At 41.0% G+C, this 20,235-nt stretch overlaps 2 protein-coding genes across 2 annotated transcripts in view; both read right to left on the minus strand.

Moving 5' to 3' along the window:
* Positions 1-3,363: 3,363 nt before the first annotated feature.
* On the minus strand, positions 3,364-5,312 carry LRAT (lecithin retinol acyltransferase). The gene is made up of 2 exons (XM_065736260.1): positions 4,476-5,312; positions 3,364-4,100 (listed from the first exon to the last, which is right to left on the minus strand). Exons 1-2 carry the CDS (start codon positions 5,253-5,255, stop codon positions 3,948-3,950), a joined length of 933 nt encoding a protein of 310 aa, XP_065592332.1. The 5' UTR covers positions 5,256-5,312; the 3' UTR covers positions 3,364-3,947.
* The window catches only part of LOC136048368 (uncharacterized), a 43,382-nt gene continuing 28,413 nt past the window's right edge, over positions 5,267-20,235 (minus strand). Inside the window, exons 16-20 of the mRNA XM_065736019.1 lie at positions 19,943-20,054; positions 16,220-16,303; positions 14,597-14,720; positions 10,584-10,678; positions 5,267-5,592 (exon numbers count right to left, since the gene is read on the minus strand). Of these exons, the coding sequence (XP_065592091.1) occupies positions 5,267-5,592; positions 10,584-10,678; positions 14,597-14,720; positions 16,220-16,303; positions 19,943-20,054 (741 nt within the window). The remainder of the gene's footprint in view (positions 5,593-10,583; positions 10,679-14,596; positions 14,721-16,219; positions 16,304-19,942; positions 20,055-20,235) is intronic.

Raw genomic sequence — 20,235 nt, forward strand, 5'->3', positions numbered from 1 at the left:
TGCTAAATGGAAACATACAGGTTATGAGATTGCACCAAACACAGGTGCAAGTCTGAGTCAGGCCTAAGACTATGCAGAACAGTAGGTAGCTTGACAAGTTTAGCAGAGCATAACCCTTCATTTGTTTGTAATTCTTAATTATATGAAGTATATATACAGAAAGCTCTGGTTTCACAGGGATTGAAGTTGCCTTCTGGTAAGGAACTGTGCATTTCATTTATCTGCTATGTTCTATGCAAGAAACAAACAGTGGCAAAGGCAGCTGTACCTAAAAACTCTGGCTAGGCTAATCAACGGAAGAAAGTCACAGGATAGGTTTGCCTATGGGATTCCCCCCCACAATAAACAAATAAATAAATAAATAAAAATCTAAAGCTACGAGGCACCTCACAGAAATTTTCCATGTTGTGAGACAGAAGCAAAACATAAATCACCAGTTTTGCCAGACAGAACTGCCGTACTCCAGTCAGTGTAACTATGATTTAAGAATTGTAAAGTTTGCCCCACACTTTCCCGCAGTGTCTTGTGTTCTCAGGACACCTGTAACTTCAGAACTGAAGATGTGTCACAATATACAAAAGAGAACTGAGTATTAAGAAAATTTTCCAAAAACCAGCCTTTGACAACTTCATGATACATTCCTACAGCAGATGACATGCTCTGTTTTATCAGTGCAGTATGCTGAAAGATTTTCATAAGGCTCACAGGAAAGCACAGTGCACAGCAGCCAAGGGCCTCAAACAAGCAAGCTGTAGCATCTTCATTTCAGACCAGGAGGACCCAAAGGTGAAATCAAGCAGCAGGTGACTGCTCACCCCCAAAATGAGTAATCAGTTATGTTCCAAACTAAAATAAATACAAACAGAAAGCTCAGTGTTCTCCTGCCTTCATTTAGCAACTTTTTTTCTTGTTTTAAACCCAGGTTTTGTAAGAACATCTTGAGCCTCATGAACACTCATTTAATTTTTGTTTTCTTTGGAAAGACCATCTCTCCTTTCCACTTGATGTCCTCACTGCGGGCATTTCCCAGCAGAGCAGGGGTGATGGTTACACTCCTCCATTACATGTTCATGTTTAACCACACAGCTTCCCAGAACAGCCCCACCACTAAAATGACCTGCAGCTCTAGATTTACGCTCCCTGTCACCACCACTTAGTCACCAAAGAACAGTGTCACTTCTAAACGCACACACTTCCCAACAGATGAAATGCTCCACAGTTTCCCATGGTTTTCTTTCATAACTAGCTCCTTCATTTCAGCAGCATCATGGCTGAGCTCAAGGCTGAAACACAAGGCTCCACCTAGGGCAAGTGCTTATTTTTACTCAAGTCATTACAGAAAAAGGTTAACATTGACATTTACCAAAATATTTCAGACTGTAATGACCACCTGCTGAGCTGAACATGAGAATTCATGCCTCCTAGTCTTATTTTTCCCTCAGTGCATGACTGATCTGACTTGTGCCTGACTTTCAGAAACTCTCTCCATCTCTGCTAGAATTACCATCAGCAGGAAAAACTCCTCACTGCACAGCTGGATTTCTCTTCCTTCACCCGTGCTGTTACTTGTCTCTAACCTAAGGATACAGACACACAGCCTGGACCATTTCATAGTATTCTGTAAGCTTCTTAAACTTTTACAATTTGAAGGGAAAATCTCTAATACTGTTAGACATCTGCAAGGAGCTGCTTTCATTTCTTTTATACACATGCCTATCAAAATCCCAGTGCAGTGCCACAGGTTAATCTGGATGCTTCCTGTTCAACACCACCAGCAAGGCAGAACACTGGCCCTTTGATACCAACTCTAGAGCAGGGATGTTTCCCTGCCTTCTAACAGTCCTGCTTCTGATTTGATTACTGGTCGTAACCCAACTGATAATAACCCCAAATAAGAATTATTGGCACTCTTATAAATCCCAAGTAAATGAAGGGCGAAAGAAAAGCCCCCCTGTAATGAAACACCATGTAAGTGCATGTTAATGTTCAGTGCCCTAATGGGACACGTTGGAGAAATGCTATAACGTTATATATCAAGAGGCTGGTAGACACTTTCAAATGAATAAATTCTATTTATATAATTACAAGAGTGATCGGTGACTACAGTTCATTACCTTATGCACAGCAAATTAAAAAAAACAAACAAACAAAAAAAAACACTCAGTGGAATGTATGTAAATATTACTAACACATATGCTATGGAAAAGCAATTCACATTCATTAAAAAAAGCACCTTAACTTGAAAGGTTTATCAAACACGGTTATGTGGAGTATCTCAGTCTTTGAAAGCAGAACAGAAGCTGTTTGCAAGGACCCAGCAATAACTGATATCCAACTGCTTTGGAGCTGGGCTGCAGATGGGAAGTGTACTGAAAGCTAGGCTGAAATCCCTGCTCAGTTGATGACAGCAGCAATAGTGCTGTTGTTTCCAACAAGACCGGAATTTCACTCGTCTTTACATTCTTCGTCAGTTACAGTGAAGCAGCCAGAAGAAAGATGATTAGAGAGCGGCCAAGTGGGCTCACAGTTCAAGAACACAATCTTCAAACAGCTGTGAGGTCTGGGGAGGGAAAAGGGGGCTTACAACCTAACTAAACTAAGTCTTAATCAAAACATGGGCCAGAATGGCACCTTCTGGTAGCAGAACTGATCAGGATACCAAAACCACCTGGTAAGGAGCAAGTCTGAGGTTGTACCTGATGAAGACTTTCGCCTCTGTATAGAGAGGGAGGCGAGCATGGTGCGCTGACGTGTAAAGTGCATGTAGAGCAAGACATTCCAGGAGCTGAACAGTATCTCTGCATATATTAAGACACAGCTGAGGAGAAAAAAAAAAGCAATATCTTTAACACAGAAATGATTGCCTAGATAACACGATTTCAAATCGAGCTTTACACATTCTTGATAAACCAACAGGACTGAACATTGGAGATGGAACATTTTTAGCACCGACTGCTGGCTTGCCACTAAATACCTATTTGCAAGAGATGAGTAGAGAAAGACATCTTCCTTCACAGAGAGCTACAGGAACCACACCAGTGAGCCCTGATGCTTTACAGCACCCACATAGCTCTAATTACTGTGGGAAAGAAAGAACTAAATAAATGTGCATTCATTTTCCACCCCCTGCATGCCATGTGCCCTGCAAAACTAGAAACCCATGACACCTCTGTGTCACAAGCCTTCAGAAGGCAAACTGGTTTCTTCATGCACTGCTTAGAAGCTCTGCAGCCGTTTACATTAGCCATACCCACCACTACCAGCTGCAAAGAAAACACTGAGGAATCAGACTTTCTGTACCAGCAGCCCAGTTGGAAAATTGCTGGGTATGCATTTTTTGATCTTTATGCAGTATATATGAAAGAGAGACCTGTGACATTTTCCCAGAAGGAACCCAACACCCATCTGGCTAGATGTGCTACTGCAGCACAGCACCCACACAAGGGCTTTTTTTTTGTTTGTTTGTTTTCTTGGCTATCAAAAATAGACAGCTTACCTAACTGTATCTCCACTGAGGGACATTTCAGGAACAGAGAACATAACTCCTGAACATTAACTAAATATACCAAAGTAAAAAGTAAGTAGTTCTGAATACCCATCACTGTGAGGCATTTCATCATCTATTTTTATTTATAGCTGTAGCACCCAGGCACACGGCTGGGAGATAAAAGAACACGAAGGACATGAGCAGAATCACTTAAGGCTAAAGGCATGCAGCAGAACCACATCACACCCCTACTTTATGATTTTTAAGGTGTGCAAGAATATACTGAGATTTTCAGGAAATCTATTACTTGGCTTACACAGTAAGCTATACCTTGTGCACTGTGTTCTAGAGTTGCATTTAAAAGTGACACAAGGTTAAGCAACTTTACACAACGCCAGTGAGTAATTTGTGCTTTCATAAATACAGTAGTGTACATCCTATATACAGACAGCTGTGGGTGTTAGCCAGCCATCCACAGAACAAAGGTAATGAAGATCGTGGGGAGCGTGGTGGAAGGTGCCAGACCCAGGCAGATGATGGATGCTAAGCCCACAAGCACCGAAGCAAGAACGCTCCTCTGGTCACGAATTATCATCTTGACAGTCTCACAGAACTGCAGGGAGAAGAAAACAAAAAAACAAAAAACAGAAGAAGAATGTCAGGGTTAAGGAAGAAAGCGCTGAGATGACAGCTGGGATTGATGCTCACTCTGGTACAGAGGGGCTGCTGGTGCCACAGTGCTCACACGTTGTGTGAGAGCACGCAGCCTGCTGCTCCACCACCACAGGAGTGTTGGCTGATGCAGTTAATGGGAACTGAGCCCTGTTTTCAGCCAGCGGAGGCGAAGCCGCCTGCCATCCCGCAGCCCAGCACTGTAGTGGCATGTGGCAGAGTGACCACAGCCTGCCAGCTCTCAGTAGCACTTCTGACATCAGGAGCCACACACTCACTTGTGGGGTGCCCCTGCCGGCCCCGCCCTAGGCTGTACCTTGTCTGTCTGGAAGCTGACCGGGGCTCCGTAGCGGCAGTAGGTGACGAAGTGCTCGCAGTTGTTCCAGAGCAGGCTGTAGGCCGTGGTGCCCACCAGCTTCTCAGCACGGCAGGCGGCCTCCTCGCTGCCCAGCACCTTGTCCTTGAACAGCCGGTCCATGTGGTTGACCAGGATGCTACCGCCATAGGCGAAGTCCTCCACCGTGTCCACGCGGATGCTGGCCGTCTTGGTGATGACGCCCAGGATGAGCCGCTTGTTAGTAACGACCCGCTGGATCTGCCGCCGGTCGTCGGTAAAGGCAGGCAGGATGTCGGGCATCAGGTGGGCGACGCGGTTCTCGCCCAGGTAGATGCCGAAGTGGATGAAGAGGGTGCGCGGCACCTCCAGCAGGTCGCCCCGCCTGAAGCAGCTCGTGTCGTAGTAAGCGGAGGCGGCCGGCGGGGGCTCCCCGCCCTCCGTGCCCGTGGGCAGCGCCCGGACGTGGACGAGGAGCAGTAGCTTCTCCAGCAGCAGCGAGGCCGCCTGCGGCACCGCGTTCTTCATGACCGGCAGGGCCGAGGATGGCAGCAGACAGGGCGCCGCCGAGCAGCCCCGCTTTTCTAGGCTGCCGGTCGGGGCGGGGCGGCCCGGCCCCCCCGGCTGCGTGCCCGCCCCGCTCCGCTCCGCTGGGGGACGATGCCCGCCGGGCTCTGCCCGCAGCCGGGTCCCCGTCACGAGCGGGCTCGGCCCGAAGGGCTCAGAGAGAACGGGAAGAGGCGGAGGGGAAGCGCAGCTCATTTTGTTTCACGCTAATCCATGATGTAAAGGGGTAAATCTGTAGACGGAGCCCACAAAACAGCGGCGGACAGGGGTCGGTAGTCGAGCCGCTTCCCGCCCCATAGGCTGCGGGATGGTGGATGGGGCTGCCATTCATGGCACCTCTGCATGAAGTCATCGCCTTCTCCCAGTGGCTCTGCCTGCAGGTTGTGGGCACGGCGGCGGTTGCCACCCGGCCAAACGGGAAGCTTTGGCTCCTCACCAAAGGGAAACGGATGTGAAACAGCAAGTTCCTTCTCCTCTGAAGTAACTTTCAACCTGAACGCCTGCGGACTGTGGGTGAGAAGCCTAGAAGACCCTGAAGGTGTAGGACTCCTTTGGTTGCTCCAGAATAAAAGAAAGGGCTCAACATTCCCTTGCTTTCTCCTGAGGAACAGCTCTGGTACGAAGGGCAAGGCCCACCGTGACACGTTCCCAGCCAAGGTTCAAGGGAGGCTCCCGCATACAAGGACTATCAGGCTTATCACTGGCACAAAGCAGTTTTTCCACCACTCCTCAGTGACGCCAACGTTATGAGAACACTGCCCTCTCCATTCGTCCTGCTCAAGCAGAGAGCTTCCTGAGAAACAGAAGGTTTCTGGTCGCTTGTTCCACCTCCAGAGAGGTCCACAGAGACCTCCTTCAGCCTCTGAGCACAGGCCAGAGCACTGCTCGCCAACGCGATCAGACACTTGGGATTTTCTCTGAAGTGTCACAGCCAAACTTTTATGCAATAAAGACTCCAGTCGCTTAGAAAGGAGGAAATACCTTGTAGACGCAGCTCACAGTGCTGGTAGGAAGACATTACGTTAGCCACCAGTCACTTAATTACTTAAAATCTTTCAAATCCAGATGCTTCAGTACACCTGGATTGGTTGATACATTTGCTCACACCTACTAGTAAATAAAAACATGAGCAAGGAGCTTTATGCACTTCTGACTGGCCTGTTTTTAAGGGACTGGAGAAAGGGTACAGGTTAAAAACACTAACCTCATGAAAGAGTCTCAGCCTTTTGATGATGGCCACAGGGACTGGTCCAGAGATGAAGCACTGTGCCACAGCCAGAGGTTTTCAGAGACTAAGTCATAGCACAGAATCATTCATATTTACCTCCTGAAAGTGTGAGCCTTCCATCTCAGGAATCCCTTCATCCAGCCCTACTGTCTCAAGGCTCCTTCTTCCCAAAATTGCTAAGGGAGTGCCTGGATGGTCTTGGTTGAAGCAAGTACAATCCTTCAGAGCTACAGTTCAGATCTCTCTCCCACCTAGCACAAGAGAGAGGAATTCAGCTGAACTCCCTGACAGAAACAGACGTTTCCTAACTGGATCTCTTACTTGGAGACATCCTTTGTTTGCTTCCTTAATAACCACGAGTTTTAATCCCGCAAAATCCCCATTTCAAGTAAATCTGGAAAAAAAGCTGTGAGGAAACTGAAGAAGAAGCACAACAAGGAGACTCAGTCTTACTACAGGGAAGGGTTTGGAAGGAATTAGGTGACAGGTGTGACATTACGCAGAGGTCATTTCCTTGTACCCTCGTACCAAAGCACTAATGAGCTCTGTATCTCCCTCTCCCTAAAACCACTCAATTTCAGAGTCAGAAACCCATGGAACAAGCACAAAAGGCGTTACACAGATGGCATACACAACTCACATACGTGGTGGCAGCAAGTGAAATCCACCCTGGGATTACTACTTTGAAAGTGCTGTGAGCATGCAGAGCACACAGCAACAAACTCATTTCTGAAATAAACCCTTCAGATTCTTCTAACGCAAAACTACAAGCCAGCAAGGACGTTTTCTGTCATCTCTTTCAAACTGCCATCACGCGAAACAAAATTTACAAGGTATAATTATTTTTCCCTCAAAACATCTCTCAAAATATTTTATGCATGAAAACTCTTTCATCAGAGATGGCTAAACTGAAAGCATACTTTGTGCCTCAGACTAAAGCCTCCAATAACTTCTTTCCCATCTTCCTGGATCACTTTTGTGTAATGACTTCTAGAACTTTAATAGCTTAAAGTGCCTCACAGCTGGAAAGATCACTTTGAAATATTACATATAACACAGCAAATAAAGTACTTGTTTGGACTGTTACCTGCTGTGGAATAATTACTTCATGATAGACCCCATGATTTCCTTTTGAGAGCTACGAGAGATGTAGCAATAAAGCTGAGGGAGGTGAAAGAATCCAGCCTCTGTTTTGTATTGCAGATGAGCCATGGCACAAAAAAGAGGTGCTTGCCAGCTTCCATTACACTGAAAACCTAGTACGTTAGATTGATCCTTTTAGGATCTGAGTCATTACTGCTTCCATCCTGCCCTCACAGCTTACAGTAGGGAAAAGGCAGGAAAGAAAGGCAATTGAAAGTGCAAGTTCTTGCCTACATGAGGAACAGCCCTGCTTTAACAAGCAGGCAAAATGCATTTGTTAACTGCAGTTCAGCCAATGCTAACGACACACGTGCTCACCTTCCAGTACAATCTATGTTTTAATCAAACTTTTTTCCAATTACTCAATCTCTACTGCAGATTAACACACAAATGCAGCTTTAACAAGCTTCCAGGTCAGCTGGGATTGCTGGAATAAATACAAGTTTATGAATTCAGAACACGTTAAGGAGGATCAAATCCTTGGACAGGGATTTCTGAGACTTTTACAAGCAGAGTACCTGAAGGGCAATGCCATTTGTTTTACACTGATGCACTGAAAGAAATAATGGACAGAAAGCATGTCTGTGAAGGATGCATCCAATCGAGGTAATTCCTGAGATAAAAAACCAACCCTTTTGTATTCCCATATCCAATCCATCTGAAGTTCTTCTAAGCGAACTACGGCCTCCGCCACAGAGCTCGAAGTGCCAAACTCTACAGAACTATTATCACTTGCTCCTTCCATTTTTGTATCAAACAAAGGCGAAGCACAGAACAGATCAACTCTGGTGGAGGGAGGGAACCAATGAGACAAAGCACGAAACTGCAGGTAAGTGAAACAACCCCAAAACAAGGGGTTTTAAGGACCTCTGAAATAAGTATCGTGGTCTTCCAGTAGAAGAAACAAACAACTGAAACAGATTTATACTTAGAAAGGTATACTTTAATTCCAAATCTCTTGCGTACACATTTACAGCCTCTTAAGCAGCATACTGAATAAACTGCATATATTTACCACAGCCTTTCATAACTCTGCTGCTTTGCTACTGAGCTCTTAGCGCTTTTTTATTTCCTCTCAATATCTTCGTGCATTTTGATAGGGTTCCAAATTATTAACGACAGTTTTCTAAATGAACAGTGAATTGTAAACATCAAACTCAGCAAAAATATATGAAGTTGGATACCTTTCTGCAAGGAAGTAATGATTCATTTTTCACAACTTCCACGAACCATGCTGTATACACAGGTAGTATTTAGAACTGGCTAAGAGAGTAACGTGTTTAGATGGATACAGCTTTTGCTTATACTTTCAAGTCAAAACCATAGAAAAGGTGGGAACAATTTGTTGTATAATCCCTAGTAGCAAGCAAGAGGCTATGAAATTAGCAATAATGGCAGCACAGTCTGAGATTTAGGGAAACAGTTCAGTGAAGTTTGCCAAATACTTATTTTCATCTTTTTTTTCTTATGTATAGTCTTCCTGAAATAAAAGGGAAGAGTCATTTTGGAATAAAAATGTCAAAATGTGCAGAATGATATTTGTATGGCTTCTGCGGAAGGAACAGAGCTAGTTTTGGGGCCAGAATTTCTATCCTGACAGTTCCATACAACTGAGACATAGATCTTGGAGTCTTTGCTTAATTTAGTGAAGAAGTTTTGAGTACCATAATTTGGATACACTAGTAATACACTGCAGCAGGGGAAAAGGTTGGATGGAGAAAGGAAAATGCAGAGGTGGTAACTGGAGTAGGAACAGAGACAAGAGAGCACTTCTCTCAGCACAGTGCTCCTTCACAGCAGGAGACAGAGCTTTCTACTGGAGGCTCATGGACCCCTCTGTGGGAAGGAGAACAGCCAAACGAACTTCAACAGCACTGTAAGAACACAAGGCACTCTGCTCCAATGCCTGGTCCCCCTTTCCACCTGCTAGGGCTGCTCGTCACAAGAGATGGTAAGTAGATGGTCTAGCTCACAGAGTTCTCCTACACATATTTTCAAGAGTGCACCATTACCAAGAATTAGTTTGTTACTGCTTAGTCCTTTCCAACTGATGGATGGACTTGGCAGGGAGGCTGGAGCTCGAGGATCTTTAAGGACCCTTCCAAACTAAGCCATTCTACAATTAATTCAGAAGACATTGGAAATAGTACATAAATCTGTCATTAATTGGGCAAAGAGCTGGAAAGTTGGTGGATCAGCACCACAGGGCTGCACTTCCTATTGGTCGCTATGTAGTAGTAACAATTACTAAATTTCTTCACTGCCTATTAGGGAAAGCTGTTCTCCAGTGCCAAGCAGTGATGGTGAGGTACAGCAGGTTGTATCAGCTTCACTCTACACACAGGACAAACAAATAACTGTTGAGAGAAGCTCAACTATATTGGTCAATTTAATTTTCAAATACAGATTTAGAGAAGGGAAAGAGATGAACGAACAGGAGGTAATTTTCATCTTGGAACAAAGACTGTCTTGTCTCATAATGAAATGTTATGTTGCAATTTGTTTAATTCTCTTTTACAGGAAATAAATTAATTCTTCATCCAATATATTATCTAGACAGGAAATGTTATCAGTCACAGACAAAGCTATTAGTCTGGTATTACTCAAAACTGTTATTAATTTGTGCCATATAGCTAAGCCTCTGAGAGATAACTGTCACTAATTTATCCGCAGTGACTTTTAAAAGCCCAACTCTAAAAGCCAGTTCTTCCATGCCATTTTTATACTACTCAAAGTGTTAAAAACATATGTATCAAGCACCTGTTACTCTATCAATGATTTTAAATCAGGAACATTTTTAATCTGGAAATCCAACAGCATCTGCCCAAGTGCTTTGCCCTGCAAGGAAAAACAAACAAACAAACAATTACTATCTAAATATACAACATTTGTTAATTACACTGTGTAATATGGAGATGTATATATTTAATCAGTGTAAGAATTCAACATGGTCAGTGTGTTTAACATCAGTGAGTAACGTTAGTGAGTTTTCAATCAAGATCTAGATCATAGATTCACTCAAATTATACTTATCATTTTCAACAGTTATGTTTATCTCTTCCATGTTGCCCCACCTGTAAATTAACGAATGACAAACTATTGGGAAGTAGCACAATATTTAGTTACAAAAGCTAAATGCAGTAAATCAGTACATGCCTGTGGGTCACTCCTTAGGGACGCTATACCACCACCACCAAGGGAATTCTTCAAAACAAAATTTAATGCATGGATCCCTGGCAATTCATATCTGTAACAACAAGAATGTAAATTGTATTTTACATCTCCTCCACCCCAGAGATTTTGGACAAAAACTCATTTAAACAGAACACAAAGCAAAAACTTGTGTGCTTCTGATAGCATCCTCTACTGGTGAATCAAGCCTAGAAGTCAAACTTCTAGGTTAACCCTTCCTACTTTCTTATTTCTTACCCTTACACTGACTTGTTAGTCCTTCGTAGTTTTAAAGGTTTAAAGAAGGATCATAAAGTAATAATTCCCATATTCAATGTCAAAATTCATATGTTTCTAACAAGGCACTTTTCTCATTTCCATCCCTCCAGCCATTTAGAAAGCTCTATAGGCAGGAGTTTCAAACCCAGTGTGATTTAGGAAATTACAACGGGCAGTGGGAAGTATTTAAATATTTCCTAGTTCTGATAATGAAAAAAAAAAAATCACATAATCTCCACAACTCACTTTTGCTGGCAATGTCTGCCAGCTGATTTGGAAGTCACGTTCACTAGAAATAACTAGAAAGAGCTCCAACTCTTTCAACCACAGAGAATTTTTAATAAACAAGTAAAGCTATGTTTCAACGCTTCACTGAAGCCACACGCTTTGTTAAGATAAAACACCTGTACTTTAGTACGATAGACCCATTTTCCTGTTCCACTCTCATTGGATGCTTTTTTCCATCCTTGCTTTTGGCTGGTGCATTTGGAAACTTTTGTAGAAGTTTGGCAAATGGCTTTATGATTTCCTAGCAAAGCTATTTCAAATTCCATAGTCTACAGCATACTTCCATTTGCCCCTCATTGCATAGTTTTACAGTGCTTTGTTTGCTTCCATGCACTCCTCCAGTGCTCCTTAGTTTTTTGCTTTCCTCTAATACTTTTTTCATCTAAGGACTTGATGGCTTTCCTTTTCCTTTTTCCCCTCTTAGGAAAGAATTTCATCAGATCATCAGCAAGACGTGAGCAGTAACTGAAAAAGACCTTATCCAGCTCTTGCCGTGTCTCCAGATGTTTGACTGCTACAGTTTAAATCACATTTCCTCCAGCATTGCCTGCTTCTCTTTGGTCATTTATCTGATCTTTATCTGATTGCAACAGATTCTTCAAATCTGCCCTCTAAAAAAGCTGGAATTTCTTGCACTAATCTTGGATGGCTGATTTTGCCACTCGGAGGTTTATCATTTTCCAGTCCTTTTTAGAATTGCAAAAATGAGGGCTGTTGTTGATACTGTTGAGCATTCGACAGGAATGTGTAGAATACAGCCGTTTTAACAATACGCAATTTGTGTACCTGATTAACAATGTAATCAGCAAGGATTCTGGAAGCACCCAATGTAAGCTATGGATCTTAATTCAGAACATCAAAGAGAAACACGTTAGCTTCACGTATTTTCAAGAACTATTTAAGTAAGATGTTCTAGCTAGAACTAGATTTACAGAAGCAGTATTCAGAAGCAGCATTTTCAATATATTCAGGCCTGTCAGAAGCATCTGAACATTCTAAATCCTTCTGCACAAAAAAATCACTCCCACAGAACAAAAAAAAAAGCACCTTAGCAGAGCCATCATAGTAGTCTTAAGCAGCCACAGTGTATCAATTAGGTGCTGTCATGCATTTACCCAACCTAATTAAACAATTTAACTTAAGTGAGATGCAAAGAAAAACTGTCAAAATCTCATTGTTTTGTTCCTCAGTTCTTCACAGCAAGAAATCCTTAAAGAAATACCCTCACGGATACAGTTCTTATGCAACTCACTGCTATGGAAATATGTAACTGCAGAAATAATAATGAAAGATGTTGTAGAGGAAATGCTGAGTCAGGGCCTGAAGCAGTGACTGAGCACTTGGTGGGAAGGCAGGGACAAACCAGGGGAGCTCAGGTGCATGCAGTGCAAACCCAGACCTCACTTAAGGGTTGGCAGTGGAAGCATGGGTATCTTACTGAAGATCCCTGAGTAAGCAGATCTTTTCCTTTGCTTCTGTGCCCACGGCTACTGCACGTTTTCCATCACATTACAGCATTTCAGATGTGTACAGTGCAAGCTCTGATAGCAGATGGGAGAGTTCTCAATGAGGCAAACAGTATGAAATACTTCACTAGACTACATTGTCTGTTTTTGTTTAAGAGAGAAATGTTCACTCTCTAGCACTTCTCTAGCACAATCGCTTCTCAATTTATAAAGCACTGAATGTGCAACACCTCATGGGGAGGCAAAATGGAGGGCAAAATGACTAAAGGAAAAACAGACTCTCACAAGCCGTATGATCCTGTAGCTAGCTTATGTCTTACCTCAGCACTGATGCTATTTTTTAAACAGCAGTACTATTCAGACTTGTATGAGACTGACATCCTTCTTTAAATACAGAGCAAATTTCTGAGTACGACTCTCTCTTAGCTTGACTTGGATTAGCCTAACTTTGTTTGCACATTACTGCTATGCACAGGAAACACTGATTAACTGCTGAGAAGGTACTCTTCCTAAGTGGTGGAGGGAAAAAAACCCAATTGTCTCATCTCTGAAAGATCACCTTTCGCTACTGTGTTACCTGGAATTCTGCAAGCTGAGTTTACCATGCTCTCTATCAAAAATAATCCCATCTTTTCTGTTTATCTATTTTAATAGCCTAAGGAAAAAGAATGAAAAGCAACCAGCTGACAATCTCTATTTCTATTAATGCAGAACCATGGTTGCTATGATTTTAATACCAAAAATAATGTTTATTGCTTAACAACTCACATTTGAAATAAAGGAAAATAGGAGTAAGACAGCCCTTCTTATGATAGTAAAACCTGAAAATAATGAGTTAATTTGCCAGAAATTATGCAATCTGAAGCACACAAGCATAATACAATCCTAAGCAGTTCCATATACAGATCTATTCTTTTGCCCCCCAAAAGTTTTTCAGTTTTCTCACAGCTCCATTATTACATCATTAAAAGAAACCAAACCCAGGAACCGATAACCTAATTAATCAAAATTAATTGGCTTTTCCCAGACAGCAAATTTGAGCTTTTATTTATGAACATAAACATCATTAAGAAACCACAATGAATCCACTTCTATAAGTATCATTCGAAGGCCTGACATTTTTTTTTCCCTTTCTCTGGTACACTTTTTATTTAATTAATTAAATGTAATTACTTTATTGATATTAGGATTTCTCAGATCTGTAGATTTGTCAGCACTTATGAAACAGTGGGTGAGATCTGCACAGATCTGTTCATCACAGTGCTCAAAGAGCAGGAGTTAAAACAGCTCCAAGTTCTCCAGGCTTTGAGCTGCACCTTTCTGACTCATGCTCTCTGACCTAGCAAAAGAGACACTTATTTCTTAGCATCCACAAAAAGATGGAATGATTTTGGCAAAATGTCCACTGTAGTAGAATAAATAACATCATACCAGAACAGGTTTTAGAAGTGTAAAGAGTTTGTTGCAGTATCAAAGTACTTGCTTTTAATGAGACACAGTGGGTTTAAAACCTCTAATCTGCTTTACTGGGCACACTTAGAAGAATGAGCTCTACTTCCTCACTCTGCAAGAACAGGATGTCTCATTTGCCAGGAATTTCCAATTCCTCATTATGTAGCAACTTAGAGGCTTGGGAAGCTTCAGTTCTAAGGCTCCTGCAGTTTCCAAATGGTTGATTAGGAATAAGTTTCTTAAAAGCAGACTGGGAGTTATTCATATTTTGTAGACATTCTTTATTACAACAAAACAATATAGCTTTACTACTCCTTTGCAACCCAAGCCATTCTTTGATTCAATGACTACTCCTCAAGTTGTTACTGAAAAGTGCAAACAAAGATACATTAAAGAAAAAGGCTGTACACAGACAGGTCCGTAATACTCAATTTAATTTACAATACTTTCTGATACAGTCTCAAATCTATCATACAACTGAACTGCACAGCAAGTTACTTACTACTCACCTTGTTACTCGCTCTTCTTCAGGTTTTCCTTGCTCTAAAAGGTGTTCAAAGTAGTTCTCCAAGGCTTGAGCAGTTAAAGTTTTCTTTAGATATGGATAATAGAGAGGATGCCGTGCTATGACACCTGTTAGGGAAAATCAGTGTTAGTTGGAACACGACCTGCTGAAACCTATGTGTAATTATCCTTTCAAAACTGATTTGGGGTCATCCTCTTAACTGAAAATGTACACATGGATACTCTTCAGTGAACTCCTGAATAAAGTAGCAGGACAGCTTTTCCTCTGTCAGTAAGAAGGTGGTGTGGTGCACAACCAAACTACGTGATATTAACCATTATCCTTCTGGCTGCAAATGGACCCTGCCACTGGAAAACACCTGAAGAAAAACAAAATACCAAAAAAACCCAAAAACAAACCCAAACACACACACACAAAATCTTCCCCTGTGTGTGCAGGACTTACAGAATTGTAGCTGACCATAAACAAAGCATAATCAGATCAGCAGTAGGTGCAGCGATGGAAGGTTTTGGTTCTTACCCCACTGCCAACTAACTGCAAGAAATGACAGTTCTTTATTGCTGTAAGTATACTTTGATAAACTCTAGGTAACTTTAAGCTGAAGCCAATGCTCCACAGTAGGATCAGAAAGCAGATTTGTGTCACAGATTTTTTATCTAGGGACTTCAAATAATTTCATCCCATAGGTTGTTTGTTGCTCCTTTAACAAAGCAGTAGTTTCTTTACATCTGAGGAAGCCTACTGGCAGTACACGCATAATTCATGACCTGGCAATGCTATGTTGTATTCATAGTCAATCACAGATGGTACAAATAAGATTTATATATATATCTATATGAACACTTCCTCAATCTTCTACCCAAAATTTCTTCACAAGCAAGGACAAGAAAACCACATTCCTTAAATACAAACAGCAAAAATCCATCAGTCTTAGCGTGACAGCTAATAGCAAATCAAATCCCAAACGCACCTTTAATTCATACTGAGCTTTGAACACCACACGCTCTCATCTTCCAACAAGTAAAGAGAGCCAATTGTTGCATGCAGAGGTAAGGAATAGAAGGAATTATTAATCAACATGTAAAGCAGCACAACCAGTGTAAAGACTGCACAGTGAAATATACTACTTGGATTTACAATATAATTGCATTCTTTTACATTCAGGAGCAACTCTGGTATTTCCTAACACAATATTTCACCCTTCTACATGGTATAAAATTAACATATGGAAATGTTATACACCTTCAGACAACCAAGAAATTATATTATGTAACAGACACAAAAAGTAGCAACTAACACGCAGAAGAAACCCTAAAAATGTGTTTCTTAATATTGGGGTGCTTACTCTGTGCAACCCCAAACAAAGCTCTGTAGTGAAAGACATTCAAGTATTTTTCTTAAAACCTCAGATTTCAAACAGCTGCTGGACACAGACCTACAGATACTGCATTAGTTAAATCTTGTTTCATATGAATTATTTTGTTTGAACACTGAGGCAGTAAAAGAAATCATCAAGCTATGTTAAGGGATTTCCTAAAAGTTAAGCAGAGCACTTGATGGCTCTTATTTGAGAAACTTAAATCACCTTGAGAAGAAAGATAAATACCTATGTTTGCAGAGTTGCCTTTGTCTCCACTTCTAGTATAGGCAAGATCTTCTAAGCGGTAAGTGTGGTGACCACTTGGCAGATCTGAACAATATAAAAACAACTGCACTGTAACAACAGCTACAAACAATGGTACCTTTTGAAGAAGTAATTGTCTTTACAGACTTCCTGCATCGTTTGTAGTACTCTCACAAAAAATGTCAAAGCTTTCTTCCGGCATACATCCAGAGAAGTTGTGAGGGTGGGGGCAAAATCACAAAATCAACTGTTTCTTCCCTTTACAAAGGCAAATCCCTTTCACTTTTATACAGTTGAATGCTGTGCCACACATCCCGTTCTACCACCTCTGAATATGAAAATCATCTCCATCCTAACAGTATCTCTGAAGGAGGCTTAGAAGATACTTGGTATTTCTTGACCAGCTAAGAATTGTTTGTCCCTTAACACACAGATCTCTCTGCTTCCGGTGGAGGTACATTTAGTTTCAGATAATTTGTGGTCTGTAGAAAGCAGTCACAATTTAAAAGTCTGTCTGAAGACTATGCATCTCTCTTGCTTTCAAGTTTTTTCAGTTCTTCAGTTCTTCTTCTTCAGTTCAACTTTTTCAGTTGCAATGAAGATTTTTATCTCTTTTTTCTTTTTCAAATAGCCAATTTTGCAAATACTTTAGTGTTCCACAGAAAAGGCATTTCATAATCACAATTGCATTTGTGATAGGCAGCTGTTCAGTTCTTGTCTGGAATACTGGACTTTCAAGTCTTCCTGAACATCACTGCACTTAATAGAACATTAAGCAGTCCTACTCCTGCCAATATAGAAGTTCAATCGTGTTGAAGCCATGGAGTTTATAAACAAGATTTGATTGTTTAGTCATACATCAGAGACCTCCTGCAATTCTTATTAGTAAGCAGCAGGCAGACAGAAGCCTAATACTTAAAACATGAAGTATAGTTTATATCCCATTTTTAGTCAGAGAGAATCCAGTCATTTCAAGCTTGTTTTGCTTCTAATCCAACTTCCCTCTGGACATATCAGCTCTCCTGGCTTCAGTGCCAGCATCTCAAATTTATCCGCCTGTCTGTGTGGCACTTAGAATTCCCAGCCCTCAGCTACCCTTTCCTATAACCTCTTCCTGTGATTTTCTGTCTTTCCACACATGAGCTGGCAGGTTGTATCTTCCCTTTGTTCCTTGGACACCAGTACAGGGAGCATCACAGCATGGAAGTGACATTCTTCCAGCTTTCTGTCATGATTTCTGGCACAATACCTGGTGGCATCAGCCACAGGAATCAACTAACACCTTAAAAAACGTTTTTTCTTTCTTTCAGAAAAATAATTCAGCCTAGAGCATACTGTCATCACATTGTCAGTCTAATGTGTTACAAACTCAAACTTGTATTGAAGAGAAGATCTTGTAAATCAAATCTGGGGCTGACCATAGCAAACATTTTCTGGTCTATCTGTACCAACAGAAAGAGGACATCGACTCACAGCCCAAAGTAAAATGCAGCAATGTTAAGCTACTTTCAATTAAAATTTTAACTCTTTACAACATGGGGAAGACAAGCTGAAATTAATTATGGGTTAGTCTAGGATAATAATACTTCACTGGTAATAAACAGAATTGAAATGTTGAACATACACAACAGAAGAGTTAACACAGTAGATTTGTTGTGAGCTTGACGCCCTGTCTTTTCCACATTCACTTCCATGAAAAACGCAAGTAGAAGTGTGTGTAATGAAACCTGCCAGAATATATTAAAGGGTATATTTATACAACTGGGGAGTATTGTTTGTGATTAAATAAATCCTCTTCTGATGCAGAAAGAGTCCATGTAAGGCTCATTCCTCACTTTGGCCAAATCTACAATACTTTTACATCACAGAAACTCAATTTCTTTTTTTTCCTTTTTTTGTTTTTAATTTAATTCTTATTCAATCCTCAATTCAAAAAAAAAAAAAAAAGGAAAAGAAAAAGAAAGTGTTTTCTCAAAGGTTGAAAATGATCTGTTTATCAGGAAGTTGTTTTCATTTAACAAACAAATCTATAGAGTAATCCTCTCTGAAGCTAGGGCAAGCAGTAAATTCAAATTCCACTCTTCCAGAACCACATCTAGCAGAATTTTTTAAATCCATTTTCGCATATTTCTCTTATCTGTTTGAAGACAACTAACAGTCCCTCACACTTGAGATAACCATGAAACCAAGAAAAAATACTTCTCTCCTTACTAAATGCTGACAAAATGCTTAGAAGAGTTTACTGCTTTTGCAGTCTAATCCATCTATTTCTCTTTATGTCGACCATGTGTTAAGCCACAGAAGTAGGTAAGTATTTAGTCACGTAGAGAAAACATTTCAATTTACAACTAAGGGCAAAAGTTTAGAGGTCCTTCTCAGGGAAAAAAAAAAGAAAAAAGAAAAAGCAGAGGAGATCTGCTGACCCTCAAAAGTAGAGTTCTGCCTGAATAAAGCCTGAAGAATTCAGTACTTACAAGCTGATGTCAGGCACCTCAGAAAGTCTGCTCTAATGATAAGAAGGCATTTGAAAGCAACAGGAAGTTTGAAGACTTTTTTTTTTCCTCCAATATTTAGTGTTGCAGTCATGTTAAAATTAAAAAAAAAATCAGTAACTTTGCTAGCCTCTTCATTAGACAAACAATGACCTTCTATTCCTTCACTCACTCGGTCTGATGATGATAATCTCCCCCTGCCCTCTCTGCTACTCCCATATATCAAAGAGATTCTGCTTTGATTTGCAACAGACAAAATCAAGAGCTGAACACATACTGGAGATTAAAATTTATTACTGCTTGACACCAAAACAAGTCCTTGAAGGGACGTCTGAAAGGACAGAGAAAACAGATTGACACATGGCAGGTCAGTATCAGTGACTTTCAAATGGCAATAAACACAAAGCCACAGATGTGTTTGAAAATTTCTCTACATTATACAGAATATCTTCTACTAACTTATAATTACTGATTCTGCTAACAGTTTAGAGATATTCCACTCATTTATCCTGGATTCCAGATACAGATGATAGGTGGATGCAGTTCTGCCATTAGAAGGGATAAGAAAAATACCTATGAGCTTCTATTATCCTGAATCTAATACACAGCTTCTATAACTCAGACTGAACTCTTTGTTGCAGACAGTCTGACCTGCTCAGTTTAGCTCACCTGTTCACCCAGGTATCTTCCTTTCTTTCATCGGAGATATGGATGAGGAAAGTTGAATAGAAATGATCATAAGGAATCATTATTCTGATATGCTTTATTCACAAGTTCCAGATCAATCCCACTCTTGTTCACTTCGTGAAGTCTGATGTAATGCGACCGTATTTATTTATCCAAATCATTCAGGATTCTGTACATCTGCCCTCCATTCTGAAGGTACTATTATGTTTTAAGGTAAAACCAACTTGTACTAGGATTAATACAATAAGTCGGAAATATACTTTGAAACCACGTTTCAGTATCAGTTTAGAGTTCAAGTGCTTTCTTGTGGCTAAGGCAACTTGATACAGCCTTGTTACAGACTCCAATGTAATACTGTCTGATGCTAATCTCCATCCTTCCTAAGAAAAGTGGCTTAAGAGTTTTGCAAAGGAATTCAAACCGCACAGTGCAAAGAGGTAAAACCAATTTCTTGGACAAAATTTAGCACATCATTTTCTAGGACAAAGATGGGAAACGATACACTGCAAGTACAAGATGAACTTACCTCTCAGTTCACTGTCAATCTTGGGTGGGTCAAAGGAAACAGGCTCATCTGATGTGAACGTGAGATCCTCCTCGTACGTCTCAACATACTGACCATTTAGATACAGGCTGATCTGGAAAAAAATACCCATTTCCAAACTGTCAAATTAGACCAAGAAATTCAGCACAACACATGCATTACTAATTGAATATTCACCTGAATCATTTTTAATAAAATCTTTTAGATCATTTTACTCAACTGCCACTCTTAAGGTTGTTCTTAGAAAACAGCTAATAGCAACAAAGTCTTGCAGT

This window comes from Cyrtonyx montezumae, unplaced genomic scaffold (genome assembly GCF_038088225.1).
Source record: "Cyrtonyx montezumae isolate F1298 unplaced genomic scaffold, pur_monq_1.0 scaffold_2, whole genome shotgun sequence".
NCBI lineage: Eukaryota > Metazoa > Chordata > Aves > Galliformes > Odontophoridae > Cyrtonyx > Cyrtonyx montezumae.

Coding starts and splice junctions, on each gene's coding strand:
- LRAT (XM_065736260.1), bottom strand. CDS start 5,255: ATGAGCTGCGCTTCCCCTCCGCCTCTTCCCGTTCTCTCTGAGCCCTTC. Junction 4,101..4,475: donor TCAGCTTCCAGACAGACAAG/GTACAGCCTAGG, acceptor TTCTCCCTGCAG/TTCTGTGAGACTGTCAAGAT.